Below are 25,880 nucleotides of genomic sequence, written 5' to 3' on the forward strand. Positions count from 1 at the left end.
GCAGTAGACAAGTGACGACACCGGTTCTTCACAGCTGTGAGAACGGTAACAACGCTAGCATCTGTCAAAATTGTAAAAGTAACAATAGTATTGTTGTTTGCATTAATTGATTAAAAATGGTTTTCCTTCAATAAAATGCCTTGTTGTGTTGTGAATGGATGCGAAAATAGTTTTAAAAACACGAAATTGAGTCAAAAACATGTCTGCTACCATCGTTTTCCGAAGAAAAAGACTTTATTAAAGAAGTGGATAGATATCTGTGAGTTGCGATCGAATGTTAACGTCAATAGTATACGAATTTGTTTGGACCATTTTTTATAGGAAGATTATGTGCGTGATTTGATGGCAGAAATCTCAAACTGGAATTCATTTTAAAAAAAATCAAGTCATTCCTGTTTTAAATACTCCAAGTTCAAGAAAAACAAATGAAACTATGAATTTAGGCCTACAGATAAAGATGACACTAAGGAAAATGATCGACAAAGTCCGAAAAACAACAAAAGTGAAAAATATCATTCACTCAGTTACTTTGGGTGTTAACTCGAAGAATGAGCCTTGTCTCACTCAACCACGAATAAAAGGTAAATCTTGATAGAAGCATTTTTTCTCGACTATTTAAACAAATAAAAATGTAAACATAATGTCGTAGCTGGTGTTCTAGCAGCTGATCGTTCGCTTACAAAAACATGCGCATGTCACAAACCTTCTATTATTCTAGTAACCTTGCTTATTCCTTCGTGTAAGTGACGACCGTGAGTAGACTAATCTGTTGACGCGAACCTTGAAAATCGAAGACCTGGATCTCTTCTGAGGATTTAATTAAGTAATTTTTACTGAATTCCATATGTATCACAGCTTCTTTTGTAGATAAATAAGCTTTTTTTATCTTAAGACTAGAACTCTGATGGGCTATGTTCAGTTTGTGTTGGAGAAATTGCATAATCAAATCACGAGGATAAATCATTAATGATTTTTTTAAACATTTAGTAACTTTTTTTGCCTTATGTGTTTTGGATCAGCTATATTGGTGGAAACAGATTCCCACTTCCTGCAGATAACTTGAGTATTATTATCAAATATTTTATACTCGAGTTTTTTACTTGCAACAAATTATATGAAGCAGATTTAGATGCTTTGATACAGTGATAAACTTAGCTTGAAATAAAGCTGTGAGCATCAGATCCATATTGGCGTGTGTAACGCACAAATAAGTGTCACGTTTGTCGCAATATGGTTGAACTATCCAAAATGGCTAACATTCTCATTCAACGCCTACTTAACTCGATAAGCTTTCTTTTATTTTGTCCCCACATCCTTTCAAAAAGACAGTTATGTATATTTTTACGAGTAAAAATCTGTCTTTGATAGGTAAGAAGCGCTGATACTACAAGCTTCACTTGCACGCGCTTATAAGTTCACGCACATGCGTTTCCTATTTTTTCTATTTCTATGATTAGATCTGAAAAAAGTCATCGTTTCTGTTCTGAGTCAAATATTTTCGCTAAATAGTAAGCAAGCCTTCGATAGCTCAGTTGGTAGAGCGGTGGACTGTAGTGGAATCGTTTAAAGTAGACATCCATAGGTCGCTGGTTCAAATCCGGCTCGAAGGAAGCATCTTTTTTAAAAACCAAACAAATTAATACTCAATGCTGCTTACTACTTTGTGTAGGGGTGATATCTCCGAGGAGGGTGAGCTGAGAAGGAAATACTCATCATTCGCTCCTTGATATTTAATAATATTTTATGTGTTTGTTAATTGTTGCAATATTAGGTTGAACATTTTTTTTAATGTTTATCTTTAGGATTTTTCCTCAAACTATCACCCGAAACAAATTAAATCTTCATTAGTTATTTCATGTTTGTTTTTCAACATAATCTCGCGTTGCGATTTGTTTTAAATTTGTTTATAAATAAAATAAATATCGAAACCCAAACACGCGATAAAAATTCCAAAATTGTGCAAAACTATTTTTAAATCTCCACCAATATATGAATGTTGCCCATTACTTTCTATCTCGTTTTATATTTATATACATGTATACATTATGGAGTATAGATAATGGTCTGACCTTGCACATCTCATAAATGCGCTAGACAATCCAGACCCAGACACACTGAACCCGTTTGAGAGAGGCTGGGCTGGGCTGGCTTGGTTGTTATTTGATGGTCAACGGTCTTGGTACCACAGAATCGGACTCAACAGCTACTAAAAAATTTTAACTGATTGAAAATAACATAATTTAATAAAAGGAAATAATTCAACGCTTCATGTCTACCTATGTTTTAATTTAGGTGGAACTATTTTAATATAAAAATTTCATATATTATTAATATACAAGAGAACTGGTTGCGGTAATTTTATTGAAGAAATCTGGTTCATTTTAGAAATGTGTCTGATACGAGGGCTGCTCCTTAAGTTTTAAGATATGGCAACACTAATGGAAATATGTCAAATCTGAAATTGCCATCATAAAGTTTAACATTTTTAATGGGGAACGTACTCAGAATGTGTTGTCAAACGAGTTGTTTACAGATATTTGTAACATTCATCAGAAACAGCCATATCTTGCCACTGTGTTTCGCTGGTTTTCCGAATTTAATCGTGGTTACATTTCACTACAGGATAAATTTCGCGAAAGTCCTAACCAAAATCGGCTATTGGACAAGAAAACATCCATACTGTTCGTAAACTGATATTGCAAGATCGTCATGTGACGTTGAGCCATACTTGAGTATTGATTCCACTCGCATACATTCAATATTCGCGTTGGATACCGCATAATTTGACAATTGCTCAAAAAAAACCTCGAGTTGATGGGTTAGGTTAAATAGCGCACGAAACACTTCGAAGTAAATAGTCGCCTCTTTTTCGGAATAACTGGACATGTCGCAACCGTCGCATTAGATCAATATAGAACGGTCAATTCTGGATGGTATACCAACATTTTCTTGCCAGAAGTGCTCGAAAAAATCAGGGAAACAAATCGCGGAAGGCAAATCATTCTCCATCACGACAATGCGAGCTCTCACACATCAGCTCAAACAAAAACGTTTTTCAATAGACAAAACATCGATTCGATGGGTCATACGCCGTTCAGTCATTGTTTGGCATCCAATAATTTCTTCTTATTCCCGCAGATCAAAAATAAATTTCGAAGTCAACATTTTTCTACTTGAATGCGGAAAAAAACGCATGCAAGTTTATTGATCCTAATGAATAAAATTTTGAAAAGAAATAAAGTCGTATCCATTTATAAATATATTTGTCTACCTCAGAAGTTGATTATCAACCATCGTATAGGAACAATTTTTTTGTATAGATCTGAAATTGTTGGTATTGAGTTGTAGTTGAGGTGAGAATTCAAAAAAAGAAAAACAACGAACAAAATTACTAATCGAACCAAATAACAAACAACAGCTGCGGCTAGGTATTTTTCCGAAAGCTCTTCGTTTACAGCAGCTGGAGGGAGGATGGAGCAGTTTCCTCTTGGTTTGAGAGAAGGGGGCGTCTAGTAGTAATCCATGGGTAAAGAATAGTGCTATTGACAAAGACATTGCTTAGTATTATGATGAGTATTACGTATCAGGTGTGATTGTCATTTACACAGCTCGGAATTGGGGTTTTTATGTCTATAGATATTCACATAAACGGTGTTACTAGGGCTTAATCGACATTTCGATTGGTTATACCTAAGAATGGATTGCTCATAAGACATTGCTGTTTGTGTAGGGTATTTACTCTAAATTCTATTAAGAATATGATGTGGGTTTTATACGTATGAAGTAGGGTAGGTTCGTCCTTTTTGATGAGATTTCTCTAGATATTGCGATGTTCTCCACAAAGATTCAAGTGGAAATTACGTGGTAGAAGTTTCACGGTCAGGATTTTAAGGTGGTGAAAAAGGATAGCTTGAGAATTGAGATTTATCATTAATTTTCCGCACTAATTCAGAATCGAGTCAGAAGATTGTAGGATCGGGCGTTGAGAGAACCTACGTCTAGAGCGGAAGCAACGAATGCGGTTTCGTCCTCATTTAATCGGACCGTTTCTAAAGAATTTCTAGGTGTTGGGAGTTTCGTACTTATAATATGAGGCTAATACGAAACCTTGTGACAATCTAGTAGCTTAGGATGCACAAGAAAAGAGCGGAGACACTACGATGGTTGCTACTTAAGTTTTGATATAGGTAACTAAAAACAAATATTTATATGTGGATATGGTTTTGTTGATCTTGACAATATCCTCCATTGAGATCACTATACTTCTACATGCGTTTGAACCAATTGTTGATGCAGTTTTACCAATCCGAATGAGGTACCTCCAAAACATGTGATTTGAACGCATAAACCGCATCTTCAAGTGTAGAAAAACGTTGACTTCGCGATGTATGTTTGATCTGCGAAAATAAAAAGAAATCATTGGGTACTAAACAAGTACTGTACAGCGGATGACCCACCAATTCAATGTTTAGACTAATCAAAAACGTTTTTGTTTGAAATGATGTGTGATAGCTCGCATTGTCGTTATAATTTTTTCGAACTCTTCTGGCAAGAAGATGATGGGGTACTATCCAGACTTGACCATTGTACATTGCTCTAATGCAGCGGTTGCGACAATTCCAATGATTTCGAAAAAACAGGCGACCATTTGCTTCAAAGTGTTTCATGAACTTTTGTTGGATTTGGCTTGTCTTGAAATACCCATACAGTGGATTGTTATTTAGTTTCGAGATCATATGCATAGCTACATGGTTCGTCCCCTCTAACGATCTTAGATGTTTTTTGAAGTACCACGATTGAATTTTTTCAGCATTTCTTTGCATCAATCGACACGGCCTTTTTTAGAGCGACTGGCCAATTGAGAGAGAGGAAAAAAACATAAAAATAACTAAATAAAGATACAAATGAAATAAAATTTCAACATACATTAAAGCGGAATGCGGGAAAACTTGATATCGTTTTGATTTCCACTGGCAAGTGATTTTTTTACATTGTAAAATATTGAGCCCTTAACTAATTCTGAACGTGGAGTAGGTAGGTAGAGGTCATGCTCCGCGTTCCTAATGGTTAGCCGTGCAAAATAGGGTCTAGTACTGAGCCTTGGGGCACTCCACATTCCTCTACATTGGCCTGCAAGAAGACATCGTTGTATCAACCCTTGCAAGCTGACTTCTGTTGGTAAGGTATGACTTAAACCATGCGAGTGGTGTTCCCCTGAAATCGTAGTACTGCAATTTGTTAATTAAAATATTATGATTAACACAATCAAAAGACAAAATCACAAAAAGTTGTTGCAGTGAAGTGATGACTGTTTAGGCTGGACTACACATTATTTAGAAGGGATAAAATAGCATCATTTGTGCATTTGTTACTCAAAAACCCAAATTGAAGGGTAGTAAGTATTTTATATTTAAACAGAAATGATAAAAGCCTCTTTTTGACCAAGCTTTATATGATCTTAGATAACGCGGTATCCAACGCGAACAAATCTTTTTAATATGCAAATGTTCATCCAATATTGAATGGTACAACAATAGATTTTGGACGACTTTCACGAAATTCAAACTGTAGGTCAAGTGCGACCACGATTGTATTTGGCTCAAGATGTTGCCTTATCACCAAAAGTAGAAGCGATTTGATGAGCACAGTGCTACTGGTTTAATCCACGTCAAAAGTCATTGAAAATCATCGCGATTTAATTCCATTCTTCAGTGTTGCCATATCTCAAAACTTGTGTAGCAACCCTCGTACAAGTATGTGTGGTAGCTGAGGCTAAATGTTCAATAGCTACAAAATCCTGAGAACAATATTTATTTTCAAAACCCAATAACTAAAAGTTAGGATGTAGTAGTCTGTCTTTCCTTTTAAAGCATGTGAAAATTAAAATATTTTGTATATTATTAAGCTAATAATATACATAATATATTAATGATTTTAGACGTTAAGTCCTTTAAACTTTAAATCTTCATCAAATGAGAAACAATTAACGCAAAAAGAGCGTTCGCGATACAACTCAAAAATATTATTAATGAATGTTTGCACATTTAGAACCAGCAACACATGCACCTGACTAAGAGAAACGCATCTATTTTAAAGTCGCTATAATTAGAGCCACTCTTGCACTCTCGATCAATTCTTTGTTAATTGACCCTGGCGCAGAGCAAAACGAAACTTCTGTGACTGTTCAGTTTGTGCAAGGAATCATATAACGCCGTCTCGGAGGTTAAAACAATAAATATTGTTTTTAATGACTTTATTTGAAGTAGTCAGAGTCGGAATGAGGAGATTCTAAATTCTATCATATCCTGTAAAACATTATTTGTACTTATTTATGCTTAAGAAACTGTAGTATAAATCATATACTTAATCATCTAAGAAATATATAGTTAATTGAGAATTTGTTTTTTTTTTTCATTTTGGAGTAGCTCATATTTTTGACACAACTCTTTTTATTTTAGATACAGCTGCTCCCTACGTACTGTATAAAGATGGTATGGATAGAGCACAAAGCCAATGGGGTCACCAAGATGCGTATCCGCCTCTACAACAATCGTCGGCAACTGGAGCAGGTAGTCCTCAACAGGTTCTTGGTCCGACTGTTCCATTGGGTGTCGAAGCTGATACAGTACCACCTCGAGACCAAAGTCTTCCTTCACCAGCTCCTTCGCCATACCCCGCCACCCAAGCTGAACAAAGAGAAGAGGAAATTCAACCAGAACAACCTACATTGGATATGGAACCAAGACCCGCTTCGCAATGTTTTTCAACGGATTTACAACAACAACAGCAGCAACAGGCGTACCAACAATACGCTAGAGCTCCTCCACCAGCTGCACCACCTCCTGTACCACCCCATATGCTCGGAGCGGGTAGTTTTTCTGCTTTACAGTATCTTAAGCAACCAGGTGTGATGTTAACGAGTTTAGGAGCGGATACGAACGGACAACTAGATCAATACACATCAAATATGCAAGATTTGAGAACGGCTACCTTACCCGATGTGATACAACAACAACACGCTGGACTGAAGAAGACACCAAACGCACTGAATGGAGAATTGAGATTGTTCAAATGCCTAACATGTGGAAAAGACTTTAAACAAAAATCGACGCTACTACAACATGAAAGGATCCATACTGACAGCAGGCCTTATGGTTGCCCTGAGTGCGGAAAGAGGTTCCGGCAACAGAGTCATCTGACACAACATCTGAGGATTCACGCCAACGAGAAACCATATGCTTGCGTTTACTGCGAAAGGACGTTTCGTCAGAGGGCTATACTCAATCAGCATCTGCGTATCCATTCCGGTGAGAAGCCCTATGAGTGCCCGGAGTGCGGGAAACACTTCCGGCAGAAGGCTATCCTCAACCAGCACGTCCGCACACACCAAGGCGAGCGCCCCGTTCCTTCATAGGCGGCGGCCACTCTCGCAGCCCCCACGTGACCAGTCGCTATGCTTGTTGTGCCGCACGACGGGCGGTTAGAGTTGGTCTGCTGCACTCCCCACACTCTTCTTAGTTTACACCTGTTTTGTAGATAGATACTTTATACCAACGGTTTTTATTTTGGAACAACGACGATCAAAACCAATATTTTTTCAATGAATTTTAGTAGAATTTTCATCCAAAATTAAATTTTTGTCGTTTTGATTGCGTTTTTTCGAAGTAGCATCACGGATATTCATTCTAAAAATGTAAGGGTGTGACATCAAATTATCCCAATCTCTTATAATCAAAATGATCTCTACCGAAACCGCTAGGCCCTCATACTTCTGTCATGATTCCAAAAAAACAACATATACACAAAGCAGTATTCTTATTTAGGAATATTCTTAAATCTCTAGAAATTAACGAACATAATTTTAGAACATCTTGTATCATGAGGATTTTATATGACAATATAACAATCTTTCTATTAAACAAATCGCAATCAATTTCATGTATTCATGGTAAAATTAACAATGATCTACACCTCTAACTATTTGAGGTTATTATCGTTAGAGTGAGAAAAATCAAAGAATTACGAGGAATATTCATCCCCTTCTTCATACAAATTGACGTGTTTTGGAATTTAATAAGGGTAATATCCAACTTGATATTTCCACAACAAACATCAACAGGTTCCATGAAAACGTTATAGAAATAACTCAATGTATACTCGTAAAGGAGCTCGTATACTGAATTGAAACAGCAGACAGTTTTTGTCCTTTCAAGAAGGCAAACAAGCAGCCGCGCGAGATGCTGCATTGCGCGGCATTTATTTTTCAAAACAGAATGAGTATCCGAATACCGTTTCCATAACCTTTACAGTAGATCAACTAAAAAGTAGGTATAATTACGTGAAAAGGTATTCAACAATCTTCTTCTACCACCGATTCGATGTTTGCCTTTAACAAAATAAAAATATTCATCACAGTTTTGTTATATTTATTCAAATTAGACAAAATTAACTTCTGAGAATAAAAAAATTGGTTGGTAGCACTGATTCATGTTTGACATTTGACTGTTTACACTACCAGAATTGAAAAACGTGGCGTTTACCGCCATAAATAATTTACCTTACATAATAATATCAATTTTTTATAACTATCCATTCATTTTGAAGTTAGATCTTTTCAAAAAATTTCTTCACTCTATTTTGTTTATATTTTATGACTACATTTACTGTATCTAAAAACTCATCATAATTTATTGTATATAGTATCTTAAAATTGAAATAACCTCACACCACCCATTCAGTCAGCTGTCAAAATTAAACTTTTCATCAGGGGCGCCAACCCATTATAGAAAATTACCAAACGTTGTTCTAATACCGAAGCACTACGCACTAAATCCGTCCATTTTCTCAAAACATCTGAAAAATAATCCACAAAATGGGCGTTTATCTCTGGTATCGTCTCTGCACTTGTTGTGTGGCAATCGACGAAGTTTGGAAAGTAATTAGAACATAAGTAACAAATTCATTAACCCTCCGTCGGTCGCAACCTTATTCTATTAAAAAGCTGTTGCAATGTATCAAATTGATAAATCTAACTTTAGCTTAGAATTACAATAAGGCTGGGTTTCTTCACTTTCTAATAAAGTCCCTACTAACTATTATTTACCGAATAACCAAAAATTCGGTAAAAACTTCTAATAAAGTAAACCTCCGAGTAAAGTTAAGTTATTAGGCAGTCACAAGTGTCAATTAAAGAGTTTAGTAGAAACTTAACCTTTAATATACATCAAAAGTGGTTGGTTTATTTATTATACCTACATTTGATTAGTTCATTTTTGGAAATTTGTTTAATGAAGAATTGACTGAAATTTGAGAACAAGCTTATTCCGTTCCGCATAAAATTGATCATTACAATTTTTTGTCCGTGTTGAAATTTTTTGACCGTTTTCTTTTTGCTTTCATATCAATTATTTTCAATATAAACTATAATTTTCAGGCCACATATTTCTCCAACTAGCTACTACTTTAACATTAACCTTAACAAAACACGTGCAAATATAATGACGCACAGATCATTGTCACAAACGTCAATCGAAGAACGTTTTTTCGCTTATTTCTTTCCTTATTCAATACATGGAAGATTGCTATATAGGCATCTTTCATAGTGTTACCAACAGTAGACCATTTGTTGATTAGTTAATAAAGTGACAAATACTTAAAAAGTTCCTACTAAAGTTATGTGGCTAATAATTATTTGGCACTTTATTAGAACGTGAAGAAACCGGCCCTAAGAGCATTAGTTCTTCTATCAAGCTTAGTCGTAGATTAAATATAATAATTAATTTTCTCATCCTTTAATTCGTTTGTTTAAGTATGTTAGTAAAATTTACTAACGAGAAGTCGAATGTATCTGGTTTTAGTTGTTGTGTTTTTTATATTCAAATGAAAATATTTAGAGAGGCGATCTTTTATTTAGTCTTCACTCGAGTCTTCTTTTTCTTGCAACCTTGAGTGACATGGTGTGCACACTGGAGTTTTATACTATCCACAAATATATCGCTTACAATTCTTGCAATTGCTTTCGGTCAATCTGGTTGTTCGTGATGTGTAACAAAAAGCACAGCGACGACGCTTTGTTGGAGCTACGGTATCTTTTGCAATCACTGGTCCAGCTTCTTCATCGGGCTCTTCCGCTGGTCTGAATCTTCAGAGACCTTCAGAAAGAAAACTTGGCATGCCTTTTGTCATAAGACTTCTTTTCAGTTTCCGAAGAAAAAGGCGACGCCGCATATTCTCCTGCCCATTTCCGATTGAAATCACTTGTGCATTGATACCTGTAATGTTCAACATAGAAAAAACTAAACCATGGATCATCGACGTGTGCTTCTAGCAACGTCGACGCCAGACTTGGTTTTATTATAACAAGTGACCACTTCTGGTTTCGCAGCTTGTATTGACTCCTGAACTATGGAATCATCGTAATGCTGACAAGATATAACAAGAACATTTCGATTCTTTTTTGGTACGTAGAAAACAAGAGTTGGTTGTTCTCCAAAACCAAACATACTTGACTGTGGTGGTCGCCCCTTGATATTCAGCAGTTCTCTTTTATGTTTTTTATTGTGTCAGCATATGACAGTCTATTAGTTTTTAGCTCAGTAACAAGTTGCCCATCTGTAAACCAATTATCTGCCGTTATTATTGGCGTGTAAAGCTCTGCTAGATATAAAAGGCCTATGAAAGCTTTGAATTCGGTCATTTCTGTATTATTTACATCACGTTGTCGGCCTAAGCGATCCCTTACTTCAAGTTGAATGTACTGATTTGTAAACTTGACTATTCCTTGTAGCATTTCATCAGAAAACATATGATTTCAATATTCTATAGGTAGATTAGCTAGTCGTGCTTCATGTATTACTCCTGGGAAACGTGTTACAATATTATGCGGCTCAGTGCGTCGCTTCTTTGCGCGTGGTAGTTTCATCCATCTTGTAGTTTTGTCTTTTTCGAGGTAAAATAAATATAGAATAAAGCTAAGCTATAATAATTAGACCAAAAATAGCTACTACAGCCAAAGTAAAACAACTCAAGGTACTATGAATTAGGAATCTCCCCCAGTTTAGGGTTGTCTAATAAAATTTAAAATTGGCGATCTCGTATCATTTTGATACGCACGCAACCGACCAAGGGTTAATTAAAATTTGATTCTTGAATTATCATCCTTGCCAAATATAGTGGTATACTATTATAACTTCCCTTACGACGTAGAGTACACTACAAGGTTGTAGTGGAACAATTAATCTCACCATCAATTTCCTGGGCACTTTTTGTCCTGCATACATGTCATTGCTGTGAGTTGAGTCTTCTGGAAAGAAATTGATGCACTTAGGTACATCATTGTCTTTTAGTGTTTTTTAGGAGCTATCGAATTATTCACAACTTTCCAAACAGTACTTTCAAAGATGCTAGCTAAAATTGGAGTCTCTTTCAATGAAAAGTATATATCGTAGTCTCACTCTACAACTTTAAGTAAACACTTTCAAGTATCATGTTTGCCTTAACGGGCAACTTTATAACACGTATTGTTTCATGTAGCTCGAAGTGAACTGGCACATACAAAGGCCAAAGGGATCATACATAAGGGTGAAGTCTATTCTATCGCAACCCAAATATTAACTGGAGGATAGTACATTTTCTAATTTCGGTTATAATTAGGGCCGATCCTAGGATTTCGGTCGCTCGTAAACAAAGACTTAATGGATATATTAAATGTGGAATTAAATAAAGAGTAATCCAATGGGACAATGTCCGTATGTGGTAGGAGTTCAACATCGCCAAGTTCTTCGATCTCATTTCGCGTAACTTTAGCAATATGAGGTTCAACATTGTAAAAATGTCGGTTAATTGAATCTGGACATCAGCTGACCACTATATACCTTCGCATTAATAGCTGGACTATCTGAAATGTACACTAAACCTTCATAATTCCATCAAACACACAAGACAAGTGCTGGTACTAGGTTGTTTTCCACTACTTTCCTTGTAACCTCAGCGCAGGTGGATGACCTTACGAGGATATTCGAGCTTCAAATCTCCACCATTAATTAAAACAATTAAACCAACGCTGTGCCGTTCGCTCATTATCTGTGTCTTCGTCTGTAATTTCACATAATACTTGCTGCTACGGCTGCTCTAAACTTTTGTTTCCAAGAATTTATCAACAATATTTATTACAAAAACGTACTGTAATACATCGTCAATATACGAAGAATGATTGAAAGAAATTAAAGCAGTTGTACTATTCACAGAATTAGAGACTAGTTTTACGATATGTTTGGGGCTTAGAAATTCTCACATATGAAAACCGACAACCTCTATATTTTCTGTGTTAAAAACATTGATAAAATGAGGAGACTCGATTCTACCATTAAATAAAATAGATTTTCCGTTAGATTCAATGGAAACATCACAATTAATATCAAAGTATCTACACTGAAAGAATTTTTTTACATCTGGATGAAATTTCAAGATATTTATATTCGTTTCAGAAGTTGGTATAACTTTGTAATCACTATAACTATAAATATCACCTCACTTTTTACCTTTTTACGTATTATACTGCAATGCCGCGTGACGAGGGGTTTAATCGTGCATGAAAAATACCAGTATAGTGGAACTAAGCACCACTTGGAATATTTTTAAAACTCTTTCTAATATAACTCTCTCTCTCTCTCAGCACAAACTTATTTTAAGATTAATATCTTGCAATTTAAAAAAAACTTCCGTACACACAGCTGTGTTTATCAAATTTGAAGATTTTGAATTTTTCCTAACGAGACTGAATGTATAATAGAGTTTTTTCAGATTTTCACAGTATTATTGAGCTAAAATACAAGATCATTTTCATCTAGCATGTTCAATTTCCCAAATCTATGCAAACCTCATCAGACATTTCCACTTGTGAAGGATTCAGCAGGTAGACGCACTAGAAACGATACTGGAAAAGCCGAAGCTTTTGCAAAATATTTCTCTGAAGTCTATTAACAGCACGTAAATGATAGACTACAATCAGACAATGAGATAAAATATCGCCAAAGTGAGAGTTTATAATGTATCACAAGAACTGCCAATTCAACTCAATCTACAAATTTACAAAACCTGGTAAAAAATTCAGTACTCAGTAAACTGTTATTATTAATTGATAATTAAAATATTATACAAGACCAAAAAATAATCCCTAATTTTCAATTCAGCTTCTGTAAACAACATAGTACGATAGAGCAAACCCATTTGAACATTTCTTCATCAAATGTCAAGCTAACTCAGGGGTACCACAAGGAAACATACTTATACCTATACTCTATCTAATTTATACTTCTGATCTGCCGACCACCAGGAAAATAGAAATAGCATCGTTGGCTCAAACATCATCGAAGAATTTACAAGGCAGCTAAAATTCAAATCTAGATAAAAAAATTCTATCCTAAGATAGTGTCACTATCAATGACAAAATAAAGCCACTAACTCTATAGGCAACCTACTGTCCATTAAAAAAAGCAAACTGCGGAGCAAGAGTAACCATAACCATAGAAAGAGAGATATTAAAAGCAATAACTGAAAATAACCTAAAATATATCTCTACAGGTAAACCAACCAACTGGCCAACAGATGTAAACAAAATACCAGACCTTTTCGACTTCGGAATTACCAAAGGAATTGGCATCAAGAGATGCACTGCTGAAAGCTCCCTAGAGTTATCGTCGGAGCACACACCAGTTATAATAACATACCAGTCTAGATTTCTAGAAAAAGATAAGCAGCCTTCTTTATACAAACACAAAACTAACTGGGTACTATTTCGTTCTTTATAAATCTCATTAGATTGCCGACTAAAGACAAATTTGGATATAGAACTTGCAGTTGAAGAGCTCACTAAAGTTATTCAAGAGGCAGCTTGGTCTGCCACGCCTGATTCCGTGAATACCCAAATAAGAGAAGAGAAACCTAGTGTTGACCAAGAAAAGCTATCAGAAAAACGAATAAAAGAGCTAAATGAAATGTTACTGGAGCTTAAAAATCACTCTATTCAAAGCTACCTGATAAAATTAACACCAACAATAGAAAAAAACTTTTATCTGTGGAAAGCAACTAGGAAACTGAAAAGTCCAACACAACACAATCCCCCAATTAAGGATAGTCGAAATACATGGGCAAGGAGTGGCAAAGATAAATTAGATGCTTTTGTAACTCACCTACAGGTGTTCCAACCATATCCGCGAGACATACTCGATTATAAAGAAGGTGAAATAAGATTATTTCTAGACGCACCATACCATATGGATTTACCACATTGTAAAATGAGATAATAGAAACAATCAGGACAGAAATTGACATTAGAAAGGCGCCAGGTTTTGACTTAATTGTTGAAAGAATTATCTGATAAAAGTTATAAATACATAATATTCTTGTTTAATTCAATACTTAGTATTAACTACTACCAAAGTACCTGGAAAGTAGCTCAAATAATTATAAATCCAAAACAAGGGAAAGATCAACATATAGCCATCTTGTCCAAGGTATTTGAAAAAATCTAAATAAAAATACTAAATATCATTATAGAAGAAACAAAAGTCATACCACAACACCAATTCGAAATCCAAAATAGAACAGGTACACCGAATAATCAACGAAACAAATAGTGATTTCGAAGATAAACGATATTGCTGAACAGCCTTCCTGGATATCTCACAAGCCTTCGACAAAGTATGGCGCGAAGGATTATACTACAAACTGAAAAAATACCTACCTTATCCTGTATTTAATCTACACAGCTGATCTACCAGTAACTAGCAAAACAACAATGGCAATATTCGCTGATGATATTGCCATATTATCGTCCCACAGAGATCCCACAGCTGCAGCAATTAATGAAGCAGAATTCCCACAAACTAACAGCGTTAAATACTGTTTCAGTAACTACAAATCTCTTGTTCACATCATTCTCTGTTTCCTTAAGTTTCACAATTAATAATGTTTCTAAATCTTCAATATCATCTAATATTACTTGACTGATTTCACAGATTAGTCAAGCTTCTGCAATCGCAGATACAACAACAACCTTGAACATTAAATAAACTTCAAACACTAATTTGTGTACTCGGGAAAATCGCAGCTTTCTTGGGCTTGTAAACTGACCCATTTTGTTTCATAATGTAGACAAAATGTTGGCTTTTGTTGTTATGCCAATTTCGAAAAATATGCCACCGTCTCCGAGAAAGAATTGCATTTTTTCATCGTTTTCCGGTCACAAAAAAAATTTGTGTATTATATACGGGAAAAATACTAGATTTTAGCTATTCTAAATCGAAATCTAGTACTTTTTTCACCTGTACAATAAATAACTATGTTTCATTGTTAGGTTGTAGAAAAATCTAATGTTCAAATTTGATATCACAGTCAAAGAGTGTGAGATTTTTTAAAAGTTTTCAACGGTTTGTTTATAAATATTTCTTTTACAGATGTAAGTCCTCATTTGGTATTCAAAAATGGTATACACCCTACCCTCTGGCCGCAAGACGTACCTTTCCCAGCAGACGAAGGAAAAGAAGAAGTCCAATCAACTTACGGTGACGGCGACAATTCAGATCGAGCATCATGTTTTTCACCCAATGGAATAGCAGCGAATTTACAGTACCCCGCTTATTTCAAAGATGCCAAAGGTATGAACCACGCCGTATTCGGAGGAGGCACCAATTTCGGTACATTACAATACCTCAAGCAGCAACAACCAGGTAAAGGATTACCAGACGTGATACAGCACGGGAGATCAGCGGGTATGCCGCTATACGTACGCTGTCCTATTTGCCAAAAAGAATTCAAACAAAAGTCGACTTTATTACAACATGGGTGTATACATATTGAGTCTCGACCGTATCCTTGTCCAGAATGCGGGAAAAGATTCAGACAGCAATCCCATCTCACCCAACACCTGAGAATACATACTAACGAAAAACCATACGGCTGTGTTTATTGCGGTAGAAATTTCAGACAAAGAACTATACTCAATCAACATTTGAGAATACATACCGGAGAGAAACCGTACAAATGTGCTCAATGCGGGAAAGATTTTCGACAAAAAGCTATTCTAGATCAACATACCAGAACGCATCAAGGCGATAGACCGTTCTGTTGTCCGATGCCGAACTGTCGAAGACGTTTCGCCACTGAGCCCGAAGTGAAAAAACACATTGATAACCATATGAATCCGCACGCAGCCAAAACACGTCGAGATTCCACTGGGTCGGATGGGAAGTTACCCGGAAATGGTATGTTACCGAGAGGTTTAACTCCAACAACCGTCGTTAAGCCGGAATTATATTTTCCGCAATGCTACGCGCCTAGTTTCAATCCCCCTAATGGCGTATCACAATTCCAAACGCCAAATGCGGAATTCAAACCGCCCAATCCACTTCCGGCTCAGTGACTAACGGCCAGCTGGCAATTAGGCCCATGCATTGGGTGACCTTTTGCCGGTTTGCAAACTTCTCATACTCACCCAATTGTTTTAAGGACTACTTATTAATTTAAGTTGTATTTATTGGTGATATTTTTTCGAAAAAAATATCTGAGAGATATTTTCTGCTGAGTGATTATCACATGGTGCTGTAAAAACCTGTTGGTCGCTTGTAACCTGCGGATTTAACAGACACGTTCGAAAAATACTAGATGCTTATTCTCGACAGATACGCTGTTTTTTAATACGCATAATAAACGACACAGAAACGAGGCGTATGGGGGAGCTTAAAATATGACGTTCGGGGAAATTCACCTCTATACCATCTTACATTCCTGAGAAGGAAGGGCCACAAAATTTCTAAAAAAATGTTTATATTTAGTACACTATTTGAGACTGTTAAGGGCATTAAGTAATGATAAGTATAAGGCTCTGGAACCATGCTGGGGGTTAATTAGAGGCGACCTAAACTTAAAGTTTTCACACAAGCTTACAAGTCAAGAGTTGGCTTTGAATTTATAGTCAAAATTGACAATTTGCACAATCATTTGAACAAGCCATTCTCGATTAACGATATAAAACGTTCCCGTCGTCGAGCATGTATATATAGCACAAATAAAAAGTTTCTATGAAATTTTTAGGTTAGGTCACCCCTAATGAACCCCCCGGAATGGTTTGAACATCTTCTACTTATCTAAACTTGAAGCCCTCAACGATGTTATATAGTGTACCAAATTTGATATTTTTATATTAATGCTTTTTAGAAATATTGAGCTCTACTTCGAAGCCTTACCACACCACAGCGATGCAACTTGGTATAGAGGAGAATTACCTCCAATCTTCATATTTTGGGCTGCCCTTTATGCCTTGGCTCTGTATTGGTTCTTACGCGGGATGCCCTATATATTTTGACGCATTTTTCAAAATTGATTTCTTAATTTGAAATCAAAAATAATAAACTTTATCATCTCCAATTATTCACCGTGACACAAATATTTCTAAATATTTGGATTCAATTGGAATTATTTGTATCTCTTAGCTTCTATTATCGTTATCATCTTCAGAGCTGTAATTTCCGACCTCTGAAGACGAATTGTTTATGTTGTAAATACTTCAGTATGAATATCAGTGTAGGCTGAATATGATTGTTATTGTTTTATATAAGAAACGAATGTTTGTTGTATGTTTATTCATTTTGTGAGCGTTTACTTGACTGAAAGCAATAACAATAAGATCCTACTGGAAGATTGTCTTCAAATTAAATGGGTATACGCATTATCCGGTTTATAGTATTTTACTTGGACTACCTTGTACCTGTATGGATCTGGAACTTTTTTCCACAATACAATAAACACAAAATATATCTTTCGATATGTGTGTTCAGGGATGAAATACTGAAAAATTCAATGGGGTAAATGGTATTTAAATGAAAAATCATTTACCCACATTCCTAACTAAATAATAAACTGTTATAAGCCGAAAATTACTAAGAGGATATTGTCAAGTATTGTCAGTTCTTACTGTTGTTAATAATATTGACAATTGATGGAAACATTGGATAATAATTTTTATATGAGTAGATCGTGCTACAAACATTACTGTTTACTACTATTACTTCTTTTTCTGGAAATCTATGTTATCCATGACTTGAACTGTCTCTTTGCTTTATTCCTTCTGTCACGAGAAATTCTTCTGATCCTATTTATTCTATGTCTATTAAGCATTTTACTCTCTCTCTCTCTCTCTGTCTCTCTCTCTCTTTCTCTCTCTCGCTCTCTCTTTATTCTCTTTATTATACTAGTTTCCGTTTCCTCTTTCTTTTATGTTAAAAGCAGCACTCAAATTTATTTATGTTTGGTATATATTCTTCCTGGATTATCCTTTTTTTTAGTAAAAATATAGTGAATCAAATTGAAGGCAAAGCGACTCCCTTACATACAGGAAGTAATCTACGCGGCTATCCTTCAAACTTGTTTTAAACATTCTGCTACGGACTCTAACTATTTACGGGTAATGTTAATGTTTTTTCGGTATGTTTCCTCGATTTTTCACCTATTCTCCTCAGCTATTTTCTATTTTGCCCATCGATTGTATCATTTCCAAGATTATTTCATCTTCTCCGCAACCATTCCTGTTCTAATTTTATTTATAATATTTTTTAACTGCCCCTGTGATTATTTGTGGATGGGATATATGGTTTTATCTACATATTACATAGTCAATAGATTATTGAGGGAAGGATAATCTAAGAAAACAGCTAATCTACGCCAAAATGGTGGTCGTGGGGTAAACAATCGACCCGTGTTAACTTTTCTTGGCTTTTTTTCGGTGGTGAGGATTTTTTGTATTCTTTTCCTTTTATTTTATGATGTTAAGAGTACTTCATAGATACTTTTTATATCTATTTCAGTTATCTGTATTTCAGCATTTGTTTTCAGTCAGTCTGCAAGTAAACTTTCAAGCAATTTACAAAATTCAGAACACTTGGTTGGTTTAGGAAATTAACTTCCACAATTTGGAATTTTTAAGGCTGCATAGTGATAGAGTAGCAACTTAAAAGTATACAAGGACAAACTTAAAGCTTCAGGTGCAGTGAAGCCTTTTTTATTAGATGAAAAGAGCTTTAATCAGAATCCTGCTCATTTTCAATCAGTTTCCAATATATTTGCTTTTCAGACTATATTTACTGCTTACCTATACTAAGCATAACGCTGCGTAGTCCAAAAAAAAAAACAAAGCCACGTTTCCCTTGGAGCACAACCTCCTCCGATTACAAAAATATTATGCGTTTTTTGAAACTAGAAGAAGTGTGTTCTGAGGTAACGGATCCCAATTTAGCACTTCTTCAAGTAGAATCCGCTTTAAGAAGCCATTTCGCAATAAAACTGGAAATAATAAGGTCTAAGATCCAACAAATAAATTCACAAAATCGTTTGTTTACCCCACTGCGGCCATTTTTTTAACGAGCGTCAGGTGATTTTGACAATTCTTTAGATTGTTCTTTATTAACAAATTCTGTTTTTAGTCTTGTTAATTAAATGGTATTGACAATTCACTATCAAACTCCATTTAAATATAGCTTGAATTGAAATTGAATTTATTGCAATTTTCTGCAATTGAATTGAATGTGTAAATCAATTTAAATAACTTCATTCCCATTCTGTCTGTATCCAATTGAATGCAAATTTTATTGAAATCGAGAAATACTTCGAATTATAATTGAATTGATAAGATTTGAAAACGTTTTTGATACATCTGATGATACAGTTTTTTATGGTTCATAATCCAAAGTCAAATATATAATTTTACAAATGAAAATACACTTAAAAACAGCGTCATTTCGATAATAAGAAATATTTTGAAGAACGTGATACATATACATATGTGTGGAATGTCAAAGTATTTTCAGAACTACTTGAAATTGTGTCCTGTTCACTTAGTGGCAATATTTTAAGCAAGAAAGTACTATAATGAGTATATATATATATATATATAAATAATTATTGTTGTAGCTAGATTTTAACATGTGATCTCCTAAATGTAAATTTTGCAAGAGAGAAAGATAGAACTATTTGACGGGTTCTAACTTTTTACCGATGCAGAAAAAAGCCAATAAACGAACAAGTCGTTCTTACAACAAATTTCCGAGCAAGTGGAATTTTTGTAACAGATTACATTTAATTGAGATTTACTAAAAAAATTGTAAATATTAATTTAAAAAGTGTCCTAAGTCCTAAACAATTTTCAGGGAAATCGCCGAAAAACCACATTTCAAAAATGACAATTTGAAAAAAATTAGATACAGAATTGCAAGAAATATATAAATAATTTATTCAGAAATAAATTTCTCAGCAGTTCAGTTGCAATGAGTTAAGATTTGTATCTCTTTCAAAGTCATGATAGATCCAAGTTTCATCCATTATCACATATAGTTGCAAAAATTCGGGTTTATTAAGATTTATCTAAGTTGTGGTTTTTAGTCGAATGTCAAATTTCACGGCACCTATTTTAAACATAGCTTTCCCATATTCATATACAATATGTTCAATACGTTATGGGCTCAAACGACTTCTTTTCACTTTCACGAAAATGAGACAACTCACAAACAAATTATAAACGTGTCTTTTGGAGGTTAGGACTGACTGAAAATATATGGTTTCCATGCTAGTAGCCCCATCTATGTGTCAAATTCTTTACCCGATTTTCTGTCATAATTTTTATAATAACTAATTGCGATTCTAATTCGTAGTGTTATTAAAAACTGGGATGAAAATCCACAGTGAAACAAATAGTTTATTTATAATAGTTTATTGCATTGTTCTGTTATTTAAGTTTTATAAATGAGCAGAAATGTATTTGTTACAAGAGTTTCAAAAGCTGTTAAACAAAATTCCCACAAACTAAAGAATATTAATTATGATTTCCTACTCGAAAAAATCTTGTCGTATTTGGAAAACGTGTTCATGAACTGGCTTGTTATAAGTAAGATATCTGAAATACCATAATTCTCACAAACACAATAATTAAAAGAACAACTTTAAAAATAGTACGGTGCCTCAATAGTTTTATATATAATATTATGAATCAAATAACAATATGCCTTTCATATAAGTTCTTTAATAATTAATTATTCAGCGGGAAACTGATTTCATGCATGATTTTAATACAAAGACATAAATATATTATTAACAATACCCTGTAGTATGTAACAAAGTAGCCTCAAAAGGTATCAAAAATAATTATAAGTTAACTCAAATTTTTATATTTCTTTAATGTTAGGATTAAAGTGGTCATGTAGATGATGTAGTTGAATGATTCAACTTTATTTTTATAAAATGATGTATGATGTATAGTATACATGAAAGTAATATCACCAATATATTATTATATTATTAAATTTTCATCTGTCTCTAAAAAATTATGGAAGAAACTAATTTAAGAGACCTAAAATCATTGAAAAGAATAATTATATTTACTAATTCTTCTAAATGTTCTTGATTTTATGTCTTTTCTGTTTAAAAATTAGTTTGACGTTTGTATATCAAAATATTTTGGAAATGGATAACAAATACATGTATGGCGGCGCCCTACAGGAGACAAAAAAAACATGAGAATAAGAAGAAGAATATAAGATGTCTGTACTATGCTAGTATCCCTATGTTCTAAGTATTAACATAGGACAGACTACTCAGTATGTATAAACGAGATTAAAAAGTCATCCACACGATTGATTTAATTATAGATTCAAAACCTCTATGAAGCAGCTCTTATAGTAGAATTGCATACAAAAACTAAGGCAAGACTGAGATATGGGAGATGATGAAAGAAGCATGGAGGTCAGTGCCACAAGAATGAGAGGAGAATCTGCTGGTTCCAATCCACGAGAAAGGAGAATACAAATCGCGATGATTACAGACTATCTTGCCTCACTTCAGTGTTCTAATATTCTAGGATAATAGAGGGAAGACTAAGAGAAGAAGTAGAAGAAAAACCGGAAGAAGAACAAGCATCATACAGAAAAGAAAGACATAAAAATAAATAAAAGAATTCTGAATAGATTTGAACATTTAACAAGGATGGAACAAGATAGATTAACAAAACGAATATGGAAAGAAGGACAAGGGGCGGACGGAGAAAAACATGGAACGAACAAATATCAGATATAGGAAAACAAAGGTAACAAACAATAGATCAAATCAAACACAGGCACAGGAGGAAAAATGATGGAGTAAATGCATAACAAATACATTTCCGACGCCCTATAGAGGGCAAAAGGAGAAATGAGAATAAGAAGAAGAATATAAGATGTCTGTCCTATGTTAGTATCCTATGTTCTAAGTATTAACATAGGACAGACTACTCAGTATGTATAAACGAGATTAAAAAGTCATCCACACGATTGATGAATGATGAAATTTAATTATAGATAATCAATAAATCTATAAAGCAGTTCTTAAAGTAAAATCGCATACAAGATACTTTTTAACCATTTTCAAATACTCAAAAATGTGAAATCTATTGAAGGTGAATATCCAAATAAGAAAATTGTTTATTAAACATCGTTTTTTCAAGAAAATGTCCCTAAATTCATTTGACAAAATGTAGGAGGTGATTATGATTATTAAGATGAATGTTCATTTCTTTCTTATGTTCGATCAAGGACATAGCAGAAGAAATTTCTTAGTTTGTATAAGAATTTAGTTTCCTTAGCACTTTGATGTACGTGGGGTGAACTAGAAATATATTTTGTCTTTTTGTACAACTAAATGGACTGAAATCATACCGCTGAATAATAACAAACAAATACAACAAATAACAATAGTAATAGTTATATCAATAAATAAAATATTTTTAACAGTTGTTCTTTCCTGCAATAGAAACAATATTTTTATAATTAGTTAAATCGACAGTACTCAATTTAATTATACCATAAAAGTTGTTTCTCGAAACATGAAGAATTTTTATTTTTTTATACATAGTATCATAAATCAACGATATTAATATTTCTTCCTGTTAATACGGTAATAATTTTCAAACAACAATCACAAAAATATATACGTTAATTTGAATGGTGGACGCTGTAATTCTTATTCTTCTAATGCAATCATTTACGAAGATATTTTTCATCATTTTATATTGTGTAGGCCTATCTATCCATTGTCTAACATTTTCCTTCTTCCGATCCCTCTTTGGCCTTCGATCTTGTCTTAAGTTGACAGTTGCAAGAATAGATATTTCGTATTTCAAATTATATGCCCCAAGTATGCCGTTTTCTTCTTTTTAATAATTTCAAATAGTACTTGTTGTTTGTTAACGGGTTCTACTATCTTTTCATTTGTTCGTCTAGTAGTCCAGGATACTTTAAGGATGTTTTGTGGTAGGAGGGGCTTCCAATAAGTAGAAACTTAATAGAACCACCAAAATTACTCAACACATTTAATAACAACTAACAGTATGTAATAATGACAGTACTAACCTCCGACAACCTGTCAGTGACCGTAGTAGGTATTCTTGGCAACTTTCCTTTCATTATGCCGAATAAGATATCCATACAATATAATTTATTATAATTAGTTATAATTTTCGTGTCTCGTTTCTATCGATGTTTATTAATCGACTCGATTCACAAGTTTTTGATTTATCGTAGCCTGCATGTAACCTTACAATTGTTTAACGAACTTCTAGTTCAACAACCGTCACAAAAAATCCGCTATAAATTTCGAAAGCCTATAATTTATTAATTTCATCCTTTTTCAATATCCAACCGTAGAGAAGCTGTCATTACTACGGGAAAATTGAGAAAACGACATTTTTTCCCCAGACTAATAGATAATATATGAACTGCCAATAATTTTTGTTTTAAGCTGAAATTATCTTTATTCATACAAAAAAATTTTAGACACCAAATTCCATACCCTGTAACAATAAATTTCCAGTACCATTTTTTTGAAAACGGTTAAGAATTTGAATATTTCTTTATTTTTACGGCAAATAGAGTAGTACTTTATTGAAACTTCTTGTAAATGAAATGTTTCTAAAAAACTTGGTGATTTCAAATTTTCGAAATTCAAAAAGTGGCCACGTAAACTGTAATTTCGAAATATTGATGGGACTTGAAGTGTTTTTGAGCTTTTTTAGTTTATTGTCTTCCATGTTTAATATGAATAGAAGACGAATTTATAACAAAACATTCATGATATATCTGTTTAAAATGTTCCGACGACGTCTTCCAATTTCTAACTACATATATATTTATCCTGCCATAGGTCTTCTATAACTTCTCGCTCCTTCACTTCTTTATCTATGCCCTCTCTCCAGCTTATTCGAGGTCTTCCTCTTCTCCTTTTTCCTTGTGGTGTCCACTTTAGCACGAGTATTATGTTGTCTGACATCCTTTATACATGACCATTACAAATAAATTGTTTGGTTTTGATATCATCGTTTAATATGTATCTCCCTCATTTATTATCCTGGATTTGCCCGCTGCTCTTCTTCAGAAATCCATTTCGGTCGTCGTTAGCATTTTTTCGCTAGATTGTTGTATCTGCTACACTTCAACTGCACTCCTCTCCAGGATATTTGAGAAAACATCCTTAGAAAGAGCATGGGTAAACACATCGAAATCAAAGAGATATATCATAAAACCAATGATACCAACCAAACCGAGCCATCGATAAAATTGAAGTATATATTGTTCAATAAATATACGATGGAAATGTTTCGAGATTCAACCAATTATACAGTGTCTTCAATAAATAGATATTCAATTTATACATATACTTAAAACAGATAAATGGTGATGGTATTTGCCCGATGAATCTACCGTTTTTATACATATATTCTATATATATACAATTAATTAGAATTTAAATTTTTTATACAGGGTCTATACACCTACCTACATGTTATAATATTTGAAATGAATGACCAGAAACCTCGAAACAGAAAATATTTTTTTTATTTGAATTTTTCTGTTTTTATCATAATTTTAATTACAATTATTAACATTACTATGATTTAAAAAAGAGATGTGGCTACAAATGAACGTCCTTTTCAGCTACTACTTCTTCTTCTCTATATTTACTATTATTATACTATATTATTCATCTTAAAAAGTTCCTTTTGTTTTTTAAAGTAGACTTCTTCCACGCCATGCCTTTCTCATAAGTCTACGAAAAATTCTTGCGCAAATGGACGAGAGATATGCTATAATGAAGTCAATATGTTCAATAATATAAAATAATACGAGTTTATTGGATATTGGACGGAAAAGGGATGTAAATATAAGAAAAAATATATTTTTGAAGTACGACCTCTACTATTTACACTTTACAGCTTCCAGATATCGGCTTGCACTTTCTGTCGTCTTCCTTCTTTGAAATTTCAATAACATTTATTTTGTTCTGGATCTGAAAATTGAAACTTTGATATTTTTTTAAGATATAACATCCAACCAGTTATAAAATTTTGTCTTGGAAACTGATTTAATTAGATAGCGAATCTGTCGTGTATTTTTTATTGCTATTCCGCAGTTATTACATAAATGAGCTACATCTATAGATCTCGATGAATTTGTGTACGAGGCAAAGTTGAATACGAGCAGTAGCAGATGTAACCACTTGTAGTGTTAGTACGAGAATATTATTAAGTTGCAGAGCTGAAATTTTTTACAGTTTTTCCAGATAGTCTCCGTCATACTTTACACACTTTTGTCATCTATCCAGAAGCTTTCAGATGCCTCTTTCCTAAAAATCTCTCGACTTGAAACGTAACCGTTCGCATTGCTTTCGATTCGCAGTTCGCCAAGAGACTTTTTCAATGGATCAAATGAATAATAGTCGCATGGCGACAAATAAAGACCATAAGAAAGATGTTCCAATTCGTTTCCATCGTAAGCCGAGCTGTATGCGATCTGGCGTTGTCTGTCTCT

General features: G+C 34.1%; 1 protein-coding gene and 1 non-coding gene across 3 annotated transcripts in view; both read left to right on the plus strand.

Moving 5' to 3' along the window:
* Positions 1–19,229, plus strand: part of LOC130893384 (zinc finger protein 502-like) — a 45,507-nt gene extending 26,278 nt beyond the window's left edge. The window contains exons 2-3 of one of the 2 annotated variants that reach the window (XM_057799434.1): positions 6,459–7,391; positions 15,456–19,229. In XM_057799434.1, the coding sequence (XP_057655417.1) occupies positions 6,459–7,391; positions 15,456–16,420 (1,898 nt within the window). In that variant the 3' untranslated portion in view covers positions 16,421–19,229. The remainder of the gene's footprint in view (positions 1–6,458; positions 7,392–15,455) is intronic. The other variant, XM_057799435.1, reaches the window with a different exon arrangement.
* Trnay-gua (transfer RNA tyrosine (anticodon GUA)) lies at positions 1,518–1,610 on the plus strand. The gene is made up of 2 exons: positions 1,518–1,554; positions 1,575–1,610. It is a non-coding gene; the product is annotated as a tRNA-Tyr (tRNA).
* Positions 19,230–25,880: the final 6,651 nt, after the last annotated feature.

The sequence above is a fragment of the Diorhabda carinulata genome, chromosome 4, assembly GCF_026250575.1.
Source record: "Diorhabda carinulata isolate Delta chromosome 4, icDioCari1.1, whole genome shotgun sequence".
Classification (NCBI taxonomy): Eukaryota; Metazoa; Arthropoda; class Insecta; order Coleoptera; family Chrysomelidae; genus Diorhabda; species Diorhabda carinulata.